This window comes from Carex rostrata, chromosome 2 (assembly GCF_964058835.1).
Source record: "Carex rostrata chromosome 2, lpCarRost1.2, whole genome shotgun sequence".
NCBI classification, from domain to species: Eukaryota; Viridiplantae; Streptophyta; class Magnoliopsida; order Poales; family Cyperaceae; genus Carex; species Carex rostrata.
The window spans coordinates 3529924-3543402 of record NC_135919.1 but is presented as its reverse complement, the minus strand read 5'-3'; the positions used below and the strand labels follow the sequence as shown (position 1 = coordinate 3543402).

General features: G+C 36.6%; 1 protein-coding gene and 1 long non-coding RNA gene across 3 annotated transcripts; one reads left to right on the top strand and one right to left on the bottom strand.

Annotated features, from left to right (window-relative positions):
- Positions 1-4955: 4955 nt before the first annotated feature.
- LOC144569322 (uncharacterized) lies at positions 4956-9810 on the top strand. The gene is made up of 3 exons (XR_013516042.1): positions 4956-5048; positions 5258-5425; positions 9760-9810. It is a non-coding gene; the product is annotated as an uncharacterized LOC144569322 (long non-coding RNA).
- Positions 9811-9812: 2 nt separating this feature from the next.
- Positions 9813-11977, bottom strand: LOC144569312 (uncharacterized). 2 transcript variants are annotated; one of them, XM_078319605.1, is made up of 4 exons: positions 11483-11977; positions 11324-11440; positions 10557-10828; positions 9813-10205 (listed from the first exon to the last, which is right to left on the bottom strand). In XM_078319605.1, exons 2-4 carry the CDS (start codon positions 11393-11395, stop codon positions 10187-10189), a joined length of 363 nt encoding a protein of 120 aa, XP_078175731.1. In that variant the 5' UTR covers positions 11396-11440; positions 11483-11977; the 3' UTR covers positions 9813-10186. The 2 variants fall into 2 exon arrangements, with proteins under 2 accessions (XP_078175731.1, XP_078175724.1); XM_078319598.1 differs by having other exon boundaries at positions 11324-11623; positions 11822-11977.
- Positions 11978-13479: the final 1502 nt, after the last annotated feature.

The window sequence follows — 13479 nt, the reverse complement described above, 5'->3', positions numbered from 1 at the left end:
GAAATTAGATTCATGCCACCCAAAACTTCAAATTTAGAAATATGCCACTCCAAAGTTTTGATTTTGTTAAATACCACTCCAAATCTCACTTATTAAGATCCATGCCACCAATACAATATGAATGTATAATTTTAATTTAACAATTTACATAATAATTGAAGTTACCAAAATAACCTTGATCCAAAACCCTCCTCTCCACTTCGACGATTACTCTTCTTCCGACGCAGACCAGTTCATTAGAGCAAACTGCATCAATTTGAGAACTACAATATACTCATGGGAACTACAATATACAACTATGGCTGCTATGATACACTATAGTTAGGCATGCCCAGAACTGGATTCAGTAAAATTCACCATAGAAACAACACTTATGCTCCAGTTTTCAGCATCCATTAGAGGTTGGCAAAAACCCGGGTCGGGTATACCCGCCGCCCGGGGTACCCGTGCCCGAGCCCGGGTATGGGTCGGGTACTCGGGTACGCGGGTACGGGCAAAAACCGGACCGGACCCGTTATTTTGGACCAATACCCGACCATACCCTACCCGAGTTTACCCGTACCCGACTACCCGCACCCGTATACCCGAGTACTATTCATCCATTTCAAAATTCAAAAAATCTGAATTTTCCCCCCCCAAACCAACAAAAAAACCAGAAAAAAAAAAACCAAAAAAAACCAACAAAAAAAAAAAAAAAAAAACCCGTACCCGTACCCGCCTTACCCGTCAAGGGTACACGGGTAAGGGTATAGGACGGGTAGGGTATGGTTTTTGAAAATTATACCCGCCGTACCCGTACCCGTATACCCTTGTACCCGAGTATACTCGTACCCGAGACGTACCCGTACCCGTCCCGGGTATACCCGGGGTACCCATACTCGCCCGAGTATAAATACACTAGCATCCATGAATTGGTACAAGATCTAAATGTCACTAACTAGCACTTCCTACTTCATTCTTTTAGATCACCTCATCTCTTGCAAGCTCTCTCCACTTCAACACTCCTATATACCTCTTGTGCACCTCGACTGCCCAATGCAATAGAAATTTTCTGGATTACCTTGTTATCTTGTCATGGCAGCGCCACTCATAATCTGCCACTGCACCAGAAAAACCATAGCTGGACCTAGGCACCTCATACTTGGCAAGGAGGCAGACGACAACAACTTCTTTCCGACTGGGAAGAGAGGAGACGAAGAGAGGATGCACAAATGAAAAGAACGACGGGTGAGGGTAATGTTTAACCATTTCTTTTGTTCGGATCCGACCCATTAAGGGTGTAGAAATGAAAGGGTGAGGGTATTTGTGGAATATACGAAAATACCACTCAAAATACAACAAATTTTGTTTATTTTTAATTAGAAATGTATAATAATTTGGTAATGGTGGCATGGATATTAATAAGTGAGATTTGGAGTGGCATTTAACAAAATCAAAATTTTGAGGTCACATATTTCTAAATTTGAAGTTTTGGGGTGGCATGATCTAATTTTCCCTAAAAAATAATAATAATAATAGCTTTAACCCGGCCAAAGACATTCTTTGTTAACAGAGTAGTTTTGGCTTCATGCAGCGTACATACTATAGAATCAAAACAACACTGCATGTGATTTGTGTGCTGCATGAAGCCAAAATTACTCTGTTAAAATATTTACCAGAGTCACCGCTATTCCTACCTATTTATACATACAGATGTATTCTGAACCGTCTAACCAGAATCTGCACGACTATTAAAATGGATCCGTGGGTTCTATCTCGGACCGGATTGGCCCTGATCCCAATCGAACGGCCATATTCCAAACAGAAATATTCTGTTACCTCAGAGGATATGAATTCTTGTTTTACTGCCTTCTCTTGATCGAGTCAACTTTCGAAACGCTCCAAATCGCGTTGACCGACCGTTCTTCAATCGCCAGCATCTAACCTGTTTCTTTTCTTCTCGACATTGCCCCCCTTTCAAACCCTAGCTCCTTCGACAAAGCATCGATTTTTAACCGGTTAACCCTAGATCCTTCAACAAAGCATCGATCTTGAACATTTCAACAATGGATGCAGCGTCGATCTTCTTCCCCAGACAGATGTTAAACTCGTTCGCGACCTGGCTCGGGGCGAGTGTTTCCTCCGCGTTTTTCTCGTCCTTAGATCGGTTCTCGTGCGTCAATGTCGCGGCTAGCGATGGTGAAGAGGACGAGGTAAACGATGAATCTATGGATCATCAATTGACGGTCGTTAACTCATCCAACGCAAATCGTGATGAAAATTTACCTCCTGTATGATCTTTCTCGGCATTTATCCTCTTGATTTTATATCAATTTCAGCTTCAAAGAGTGATTTAGCTGGAAAATTTAAGAACTGCTAATATTGTAGTGAGAATTGATTGTGCTTCTTTTTTCCCCTTTTCTTGTTGAGTTTGATTATGGAACTGATTTGAGTTGAGATTGATGTGTAAATTCCATACTGGTTTGATGTCATTATTTGGAGTTGCTTTCTCTGTAATAGTTATGGTTTTTGTTTCCAATTTGTCTTGAAAAAGAAAAACTGTATAAAACAGGTTGTAGAACTTGTAGGCATTTCATATACTGTTAATTTTTGTGTGTGTTGCTTCAAATGTAATTCTGCTATTATGTTGTTGGTTTAGTGTTCCTAAACTAATACCCCTTGAAGAACTCTAGGAATATTTAGAAATTGTATAAAGTATAGAACCAAAATTATAGCCATTATTTTTCAATAATGTGGGTCACTGTGATATAGTAAAAAGGATGATTTTTAATTTTGATTTTGATCAAATATCAGAAGATAATATAGTTCTCAGTATGATTTTTAGGTAAGTTCTCAAGTATATGTTAGTTCTCTCTCCTTTTTACCAAACCCTTACCTTAGATCCCCTCCTCCACCTGGTAGTGTGCTATGGACGTGTTATGCTGTGCCTGACACTCGAGTGCTTGTCAGTCGTGCCGCGCAAGAACATTCTATGAGTTACAAGTGTTGTGTTTATGCTGTTGCAAATACTGTGGAAACCAGACACAACAGTACTTGTAAGAATACGGAAGTACATCAAACTGAAAACATAGCAGTACAACAGTGCCTGAAATTGTTTTTTATTTTTAAATTCAAAAGTAATCGTTAGAAATAGTAATAAAACTGAAAAAATGTGGATAAATGCCAAAAAAAAGAATAGGGAAAAAAGTAAAATAATTTTAAGGCAAAAGATTTTGAACTTGAATTTTCTTTTGAAATTCTCAATTTTTTTCCTCATGATGCCTATTCAATAAAATGGGTGCTTGTGTCGTGCTGTGTCCCACAACCCCATGCTTCACGCAAGTGCATCAAACTATATGTAGACCCATCAGCAGATACGTGCAAGGATTTATGTCGTGCCGTGTTTTGTTTAATTCATTACAGGCTGGTCAGTGAGGGAACATTATCAGTAGTAACTTCTGATAGCTGTTTTGCACTGAGCATGTCTGATAAGACCAGTTGGTCCTTCAACTGTAATTATCTCCAAGTGTTTTCTCTGAAGAGTTTTCCAGACTGTACTGTGACATTTTTTTCGGTTTCAAGTTAGGTCTAGTTTTTGAAATTCTATATATTTGATCTTTATATGTAAAGAGTCTCTTATTCTGAGTGCATCTTCATATCATTTTATACTCTATTACAAAAGTTCACTGTTAATCTTACTGGTATATTCTGTAATCCAGATCAAATATTCACAGAACTTGTTCTGACATCTGCCAAAAATTTGGATAAATGCCAAAAATATTGGGAAAAGAAGTAAAATAAGTTTAAGGCAACAGATTTTGAACTTGAATTTTCTTTTTAAATTCTCAATTTTTTCCTCCTTATCATGCCTATTCAAATTCAAATACATGATGAGTCCCTGTGTGCTTGTGTCGTGTCGTGTCCCACAACCCCGTGCTTCACACAAGTTCAGTACTAACTTCTGATAGCTGTTTTGCACTGAGCATGTGACTGATTCGACCAGTAGGTACCTGGGCAACTTAGAATTTGTAATTGAGCTAGTCAATGTGTACCACAACAAGTAGCAGACAGTTATGCTTCGAGCCATGCTCAGGGATCTTGAACCCGGGTACCACTGATTCAGTCTGATCGGGGTCAGTAAAGCAGATCATTGGAGTAGACAAGTTTTTTTGACATTTTGGCATGAGTAGTGATTGGGTGAGAGACGAGCACCCTGATTCAACCAGCAGTTTGTTCGATCGCATTAAGATCAGCATAGTGCATACCAGAATCACGACTGCTGGTCCTTCAAGATTTTGTCATTAAAAGAAGAGTTTTTCAGACTGTACAGTGACAATTTTTTCGGTTTCAAGGTAGGTCTAGTTTTTGAAATTCAATATATTTGATCTTTATATGTAGAGGCATTTCAAATTTCAGTTGCGCCTCTACAGTGTTAAAGTAACCATAATTTCCAGCTATCCCCTACAAATAATATTCCTTGTAACAAAAACATACGTGCAATATCTTCTGGATTCCTTTCAATTGACTCAAAATAACCCCAAATGCCTTTACCAGAGAGCTCACATGACTACCGAATTTCCTAATGTACAAAAATAGAATATCTAGTCTAAACAGTCTACTATTCTGAACCTAAAACAATAGAGGGAAGTGAACCACATTCCACATTCATTTGTGCCTACATTCAAACCCTATATAACCTCTTATAAGAGAAAAATGATCAAATACATATGACAAGATTGTTATTCTACAACCATCCTACAACTACTAGCTGACTATGTCTTCTAAGAACATAACAAAAAAGCTAAGCATCCTCCAGAAATTTCGTTAGACCCGTAATGTTTACATCAACAATTAATACTCATATTCAAAATCTATGGCTTACTGCAAAACCCTATTTTTTAAAATCTATCGCTTATGAACATAACATGCTGTTTATCACATCATCTATAATTTGCATCACCTCTTCCTTTCTATCCCTCAAGTCTACTTTAAACTGTGCCCCTACAAAATAGAGTATTTACAAGTAATGGAAAATTTCACACTATTCTTGTGACCAATTCCTCGGGAACGTATCCTCTGCGGAGTTTTTCCGTGCGGAGTTTTTAATCTGGTCCGTTCGTTTCGAATCGGACAGACCAGATCAGATCTTGTCCGAATTTTAAAAAAACTCAAAATTTGGTGAACCCTTAATCCAGTCCGTCCGATCCGAAATGAACATACCAGATTAAAAGCTCCTCACGGAAAAACTCCGCAGAGGATAGAGTTCCCAATTCCTCAGCAAAGTAACAATTATTCTTAAACCAGGAACGGTATCTAATAAAATAATTTTCTTTTGTTGAGATTAATAGAACAACAAGATTGTGTCGACAAGTAAAATATATGTATTTAAAACAAGTTGCCAAGATAAAGAACATAAAGACAAGTATATTATCCATCATGAATGCCAGTTGCAAATAAATTTTCACTTTTGAACGGTCTAAGATTCAACAACCCATAAGCCATATGGAATTATCTATTCAAATTGCACGAAAATTGACACATAGGTGTCAATAATTTGCTATTATTTTGTTTGAAGCATTTGTGGATTGATGTGGATTTTTACTACACAAGTAATAAATCCTAGTTGATACTCAATTCGGTTGCAAGTGTACAACCTTGTCAAGTAGTACTTAGGAATCGTCTCCATAGGGACAAGTTGGAATATTAACTCTAACCTAACAATTTAATTTAGTAAAAGAAAGTAAAAAAGTTTTGTGTTTGTTCAAGTGGTTTGGTTTCAATTAAAATGAATTAAACTAAAGTCTTTAAAGCAAAATTAGGTTTTTAATAAGAATGGGAAATTAGGATTTCTTAGGGTTCCTATCCACTAGTGTTATGACTAATTGGTTTATTAAATTTGTTCTTTTAGTTATGAAGGCACAGTTGGGTGTTGTAGGTACAAAGGGATATCTCTATATTAATACCATCTTTAAATTAGAATAAACGTCACCTCTCGGTACTTGGCTACCCTAATCTAAAGTCATTAAGTTCTTACTGTCCCAATAAATCTAGAAAACTATCTTTCACCTCTCGGTACTTGGCACAATTATCTAAACTATTAGGTAAAGCCCGTATAAGACAAGCATCACCTCTCGGTACTTAGCCTATCAAATACCCTATTCCTTATGGTCTGGACCTAATATTCAATTTCTCAATTGCAAATACCAAATCCTAGGGTTTCATGTGATTTCGATTAAGTCCTCACAATCAATTAAAATAAAGAATAGATCACAACAAAGAACAAGAATATATAAAATAAAACCAACTAAATCATAACAAAAGTTTCAAGTACAACCCTAATCAACCCTAGAAAAGCCCTTAGCCAGTCATGGTTAAGATACAAATCAATTCAAAAGAATAAAAGAGTTCCAAAGAAAAGAAATTAATAAAACCGATTGATCAATGATCTCTTCTTCATTCTTCTCCCTTCTAGCTTTTCCTTGCTTTTCCTTGTTTAATCCTAGAAATTCTGCCTAACAAACGTACTCAATCTGTTCTACAGGTCCCTATTTATACCCAACTCAAAAACCTAGAAATAACCAACCAAAAATAGCAAATTCGGGCTCTGAACCGACCTAATTGCGGGCCGCAATGAATGGAGGAAGTTAACAGACTGCGCAGAAAAAAAAAACTGAAGAGTCATTGCGGGCCGCAATAAAGGTCCTTGCGGACCGCAATAAAGGTCCTTGCGGGTCGCAATAAGAATCCTACGGGCCGCAATGGATGTGCTGAAATGCTCTGGCTTGCTTGCTTGGTTGCGGGCCGCAATGGATCCATTCCGGGCCGCAATGAATGTTGGCAGAAGCTCCAATCTTCCTGCTAACTCACCCGTTTTGCTTCGTTAAGCTCCAAACACTTGATTACCTGTAAAATAAACATAACTAGGGCAGTAACTTGAACTTTTGGACATTTCTAACCTAATTAAACCTAATCTAATCAAAACTTGGCTTAATTTACATAACAAACCCTAGGTTTCAATAGATACAATTTCGGCTTATCAAATTCCCCCAAGCTTGAACATTGCTTGTCCCAAGCAATATCTAAACTTGGACTATGATCTTGCCAAAATTTAAAAATCTCAACGTAAATTTTGTACAAATTTAAAGTGCAACCCTTGGCTAATCATGCTTCACCCCACAATTCAATTACTCTAACTTTTATTTTCCTAAAGGTTTAGAATTCGTAAACTTCGGATATCTAAATTTGTTACAAAAAATGCATTCTTATTTGCGAAAATTCTTTTTAAAAATCCCCCAAGCTTGAATCAAACTTAGGTTAGAAAGTCGCGGACTACGTGTGTTGATATATGCAAAATTTTATTTTTCTTTTGTTGACACTATAAATCTTTATCCTTAGAACAAAACCGGCTAGTTATAGGTAGCTAATCCATACCCAACCGTTTTAATTCAAAAGTGCATTCGCATGCTCTTGGTTCAACCCTTCCATGACACGAACCTACATGGTTAGTGCAAACCCGGTCACTTTATCGGGCAAACTAGCGGAGCAAAGTGTCTATGACTCATTGCTATAAGTACATCATGTCGCCGTAACATAAGCAAACAGAGTCTTTCTTGAAAATTTTCAATATTTTTGGAAAAATATCATGAATACACACATCCTTAGGCATTAATTCATACCTATGGATATCCCGATCTTTCTAAATTTGTTTTTCACAAACAAGTTGCATTTTCAAAAAAAATAAATTTAAATCCCTAAATTTCTAATTTCTTAAACCTTTATTTCCACAAAGTTTTTCGCCAAATTATGTGGTTATTTCAAATTATTCCAAGGGTATTACTAAAAACTCGTTAAAATTTCAAGGGTTTTATTTTTGCCAACTTTTTCAAACAAAAAATTAAACATGATTTTATACTTTATGCATTTTCAAACAATTAAGTCCAATTATGCAAGACTCTATTTTTCATAACCTCGTAAAACATCTTGACAAATTCGCAATTTCAAGCAATTAAGTTTAAAATCACAAATCCTATTCATGGTCAAATAAAAATCAAGGTTATAAATCCTAAATTTTTTGAAAAACATGCATGCAAAGATACAATTTCTTCCCATCCCCCAAGCTTAAATTAAGCATTGTCCCCAATACGTAAAAATAAACAAAAGTAAATAGGGAGAAACATGGACTACTCTATTGGCGAAAGGTGGTGGTGGTGCGCCTTAATGCTTAGGTGGAGGATCGGGAGGACAGCCTCCCCATTGCTCCGTTTCGTGTCAATTTTCTCGAGATTTGTCGGTTTCAGATGTTTCCACCGACTTCTTTTGCACAATTTCTCTATTAACCTGTGAAATTTCTATCATGCAAACTGAATTTTTGTTAGGAGGTATCAATGGCTTATGAAAATAAAATGTTTCTTTCTTCTTCCTAACGGAGAAAGAAAGCTCCCCCTCTTTGACTTTGATGTTTGCACCTGCCGTTGCTAAGAAAGCTCGACCTAAGAGAACGGTCGAATAATCATCCGTTTCAATGACAACAAAATCAGCAGGAATCCTAATCTTACCAATTTTTACAACCACATTTTTCAAGATACCAAGTGGAGATCGTGTCGTCCCGTCAGCAAGAGTTAATGTCATATTGGTAGGTTCTAAATTACCTGACTCAAGTTTGTCATAAACCGATTTAGGCATGAGACTGACACTTGCCCCTAAATCACACATTGCATTTTCAATCCTAGTTGTGTCTATAGAGCAAGGTATCGAGAAACTACCCGGATCTTTCATTTTAGGAGGTAAATCGGTAGAAAAGATTGCGCTACATTTTTCATCTAATAGCACATGTTTACTTTCCTCCATTGTTTGCTTTTTGGTCAAAATTTCTTGTTGGTCCAGTTCATTCTTCACTAACCTTTGAGGAAATGGTACAAATCTGAGTGGAGGAATAATATACTTAGGAGTTTCAATAGATTTTACCTTGGCCGGGTTGGAGTTACTCAGTTCTTGAGATAGATCCGATGCCGGTGTGTTTGCATTGAGGCGGGCCGAAGGCGGTTGTGTCTCTAGCATCTTTGGTCCTTGATATTCCGTGCTGTTCCTCAGGGTTATTGCATTCGCGTACTCCCTAGGGTTAATGTCCGGCTTGCCCGGTAGTGTGCCTTGTTGTCGGAAGGATGAAGATGCTTGTTGTGCAACTTGGTTTTCAAGCATTTTACTTTGGGTTGCCAACATATTTACCTTTTTGGTCAATTCATCAAACTTTTGGTTTTGACTTGTCATGAATGCCTCCATCATCAATTCAAGATTGGATTTTGGTTGTGCATTAGAACTATACCCTTAGTTACCATAACCTTGATTTGGTCTATTAAAGTTTGAGTTACCTTGGGTATTTTGGTCATTTTGTCTCCACGAAAAGTTTGGATGATTTCTCCAACCGGGGTTGTAAGTATTGGAATAAGAATTGTTATTTGGTGTAAAATTACCTTGGTTAATTGCATTAACCTCATCAATACTACCCCCATCACTTATAGCACAGTTAATTGCTAGATGATTGGTACTACCACAAATTGAACAAGGAAGAGGAGAAAAATTGTTTACCGAATTTACGCTCATTTGATTAATTTTGCGATTCAAAGCGGCAATTTCTGCAGCCAAGGTTTGGTTTGAATTCACCTCCTTCATTCCCCGCTGCAGGATGATCGGTGTCTCCCTAGGGTTGTGCCATTGGCTCTGGTTGAGAGCCATGTCATGGATTTGAGATAAATTGACAAGTTCATAGGCTAATTTGTATAGTCAAGTCACTTCATCATCATCACATTTGAAAATTAACATTACCATGCTGATATGCTGATATGGTAAAATGCTGAGGCTATGAAATCAAGGACTACAATGGGGAAATTTGTGACAAGGACCGGTCATGAAAATTACTCAATATGCTGGAATTATAAATTGTATCTATTTGTACTCACAAGGATATCAAACAAAAAATGTACCTAATTGCTGACGAATATTAGCTGGAGTAATCTGTAAAGGATTAGAAGGAAAGGGATAGATTAATCAGATTAATGTCTAGATAGTTCCCATCTTAAGAACCATTAATCAGATAATTAAAAAGAAGAACAATAATAGTTTAGATATCAATACTGGATCGAGGCTGGCTTCTTCAAGTAATTTGCTGATAGCATCCTGCAACTCACCTTTAGTAGGGCTCTTAACTTCTTCACCCACCTTCTCTTTTCCTACACAAATAGATCAGAGATTAACCGAAAAAAAAGAAGGGACAAACCTGACCTCAAAGAACACTAGATGCAATATATCAGATAAAGCAAACAACAATTTTAATGCCTCGTGTGCAGTATCAGTATATAGCAGTCAGGTCCACATTTAATCTCTCAGCTCCTTAGTGATTTATATCTTAAGAAATGAAGAGGCAGTTTTAGAAGTAAAAAAAAAAATACCACACTTGAATCGTGCGGTATGATAAAGACAAACACCACAAAAAAATAACCAACCACGAAGAAACAAAAAGAACAAAGGAACAAAGGTAGAGCATTTGTGTTGTATCTATATAAAAATAGAAACAAAATTACCTTTTTTTATCAGCAGCTGGTTTCTTCTTCTCCTTGTCAGCATTAGAAGTAGATGTTTTTGCCTCTTTCTTCTCTTCCTTTTTGGGTTTAGCAGCTGCCACCGCTTTTGTAGCATTTACCTTCTTGGCCTCATCCTTCTCCTTCCCCTTGGTCTCTTCTTCAGAATCTGCGGGCCCCACTTCTACCTTAGAGTCACCTTCCTCCATGTCAGATTCTTCATCAACATCCTCTTGCTCCGGTTCAGCTGCTTTCTCTTCACTCTTCTTTCTTCTCTGCAAAGGTAAGAGTATATCAATTGAATAGCATGGAGAGTTCACCTCGCCACTACAGAGTTATATACTTGCTCCAAACAATTGTCTGAGAAAGTAAATGTAAAAATGGTGGTAAGAGGAGGCAGCTGACTCGGCCTTCTTTTGCCCTCTTTTCTTCTTTCACAAACAAAAAAAACATTTGACCAGAGGAACACATTCCTTAAATAATAAAAATAATGCTGGAACAACAACAAGGAACACATTCCTTAAATAATAATAATGGTGGTAAGAGGAAGTTTAAAAAAAAAATTACAACCTTTGCTTTACCACTTGTAACATGTGGGGATCCCAAGAATTCAAGCAATTTTCCCAATTAAATTCCAAATAAAAAGTTGTCACGTTTGATACCAGTTTCAGCCAACAGCCTAGACTAAACCGTTCCTTTCCTATTCGAAATAGAATTTGCATTCCTCTAACCAGTCCACTGGGTTCTACGAGGTAGAAATGGTGAAATACCTTTTGATCATGGCCCTCTCTTCTTGTCTCTTGCTGTTTCCCCCAGATGGTATCAGTCAGTTTCTTGGTCATCGCCTCAAGCCGGGTGTCTAACCCTTCTTCCAGCTGATCGAATCGCTTGTCTTGGGCTTCAATGAAAGACTCAATGTCTTTCGAAACCTAAGTGATCTTCACATTGATCGCGACAATGTCCAGCTGCTGATAGTCTTCCTTAGGAGGATCATTTCTTCTTGATTTCGGCATTTCTTGCTATTCTTGATTGTTCCAACTGTTACTTCCAGCAGCTCTCAAAGACAGAAGCTAATTTGGTGGAAATTAATTAAGATAAAGAAAGAACCCAACTTGGAATAGAACAAAAGCGAAATTGATAATGTTATTGATATTTTCCAGAAACCTGGTTCAACAATTACAACCCCTTTATATAGGCGATACAAAATCAAATAAAATGACTAACTAATTTTTTTTAATTATTCTCCGTTCAGTTCTTCTCCAGTTCACCTCCGTTTCTGACAACGTGGGACCTTCTCTTCAGTGACTGAACCCTTCAACGGCTAATGCTTCCCTTTAAAGATGTAGGACCCAGTCGCAGTGAGAGTAGCTTCCCCCACGGTCGCCCCAAAATTGCTTCCTCTCGCTGCAGAGCGGTGGGTTTCAAGTTTGGGTGCTTAGAGAGAATGAGAGAGAGAATTCTGCGCTCCGTAACTAAGTAAAGCCTGTAGGACCCATCTGTCCGTTATTCGGCCCGTTAATTTCTCTTTCAGCCCAGTTATTTTATTTTGCTAGCCCAAATTTCTTTTCTCTTTGTAACTTGTAATCTAGGCTCCACATTTCAATGAATTTTCATTTTTCCTACTTTTGTAAGTAGAAATCCATGAAATTGTAGGGAGCAAAAAGACCAAAATCGGTGAGATTTTGGCAACAAATTCACACACCTTTCGGTGAATGTCAGTTCCTACGAGCATTTTTATTTTATCTACATCTCAATTTATATCTTGTCAATTTCACATTGGATTGAAATTGTTACGCTGACTATTATATATTTTTATTTTTGATTGATTATGATATTTTTGTGGTGCATGCAATTGGACTGCAAACCAGGTATTTGAATGAAAAACCATGTGTTCATTACATTTTTTTATAAAGCAAGAAAAAAAAAAATATATGAATATGTCTTTGGACAAATTAAATTATTTAACTAAATAACAAGATATGCAAATATAACTAACATGTTTAATATTTTTCTTATAACAAAATACAAACACTAAATAACAAAAGTATATTATTAGTTATTGTTCAAACATTATCATATGAAATATTACGCAAATAATTTTGCCATCACTAATTATTGCTCAACATTATTATATAATTAACTTACAGGGTAACAAGTACAAAATGACATTTACCTGTACCCTTACTTGTTTAGCTAACAAAAAAAAAGATCCTTACCCATACTCATAGCTAATGAAAAAAAAAAAAACTTATCCATACTCGCCTTATCAAATACAATTCGAATCGGGTAAACGGTTAATAGGTTATCATGCATTGACACCCCTACTGGTGGTGCAAACAGATCAGATATGGATCAGATAGTGGTACTACGATATCCGTATCCTCTTTTTTTTTTTGTCTGGATATGGATACGGATACATATTGGATTTTTTTTTTATAACAGTGAATAATATAACTTTTTTCATAATATATAATAAAAATATGATATATATTTACTATTTAAATACGGATAATTAAAATTTGAACATAATTTTATTGCAATTTATACATTATTCTTTAAAATGTTTTCGGTTGGTAGACTTTGGAGATACGAAAAAAAAGTAAGAATTGTCGTTTTGATACAGAAGAAATGTTGGATGCGTAATTTTTGTTTTTTTTTTTGCGATTTGGGAGTTCTCAATTAGCCAATTTATAACTATTGCTATCCGTTTCTGCAGTGCTTTGGACTTGTTACATATATGATTACATAGTTATATTTGTAGAAAAATCTGGACGTGAAAAACAAAAATCTGGGAAAAATTGGAAGAATTCGCATCTGAGATATCTCCTTTCTTTGCTTGACTTTTTGGAAAATCTCACCCGTTCAAATACGTTCTCTCCGAATCTCAAAGCTCAAATAATACTGGTATTGGCACCATCAAATGGCT

Coding starts and splice junctions, on each gene's coding strand:
- LOC144569312 (XM_078319605.1), bottom strand. CDS start 11,395: ATGACCAAGAAACTGACTGATACCATCTGGGGGAAACAGCAAGAGACA. Junction 10,829..11,323: donor GAGAGGGCCATGATCAAAAG/GTATTTCACCAT, acceptor TTACCTTTGCAG/AGAAGAAAGAAGAGTGAAGA.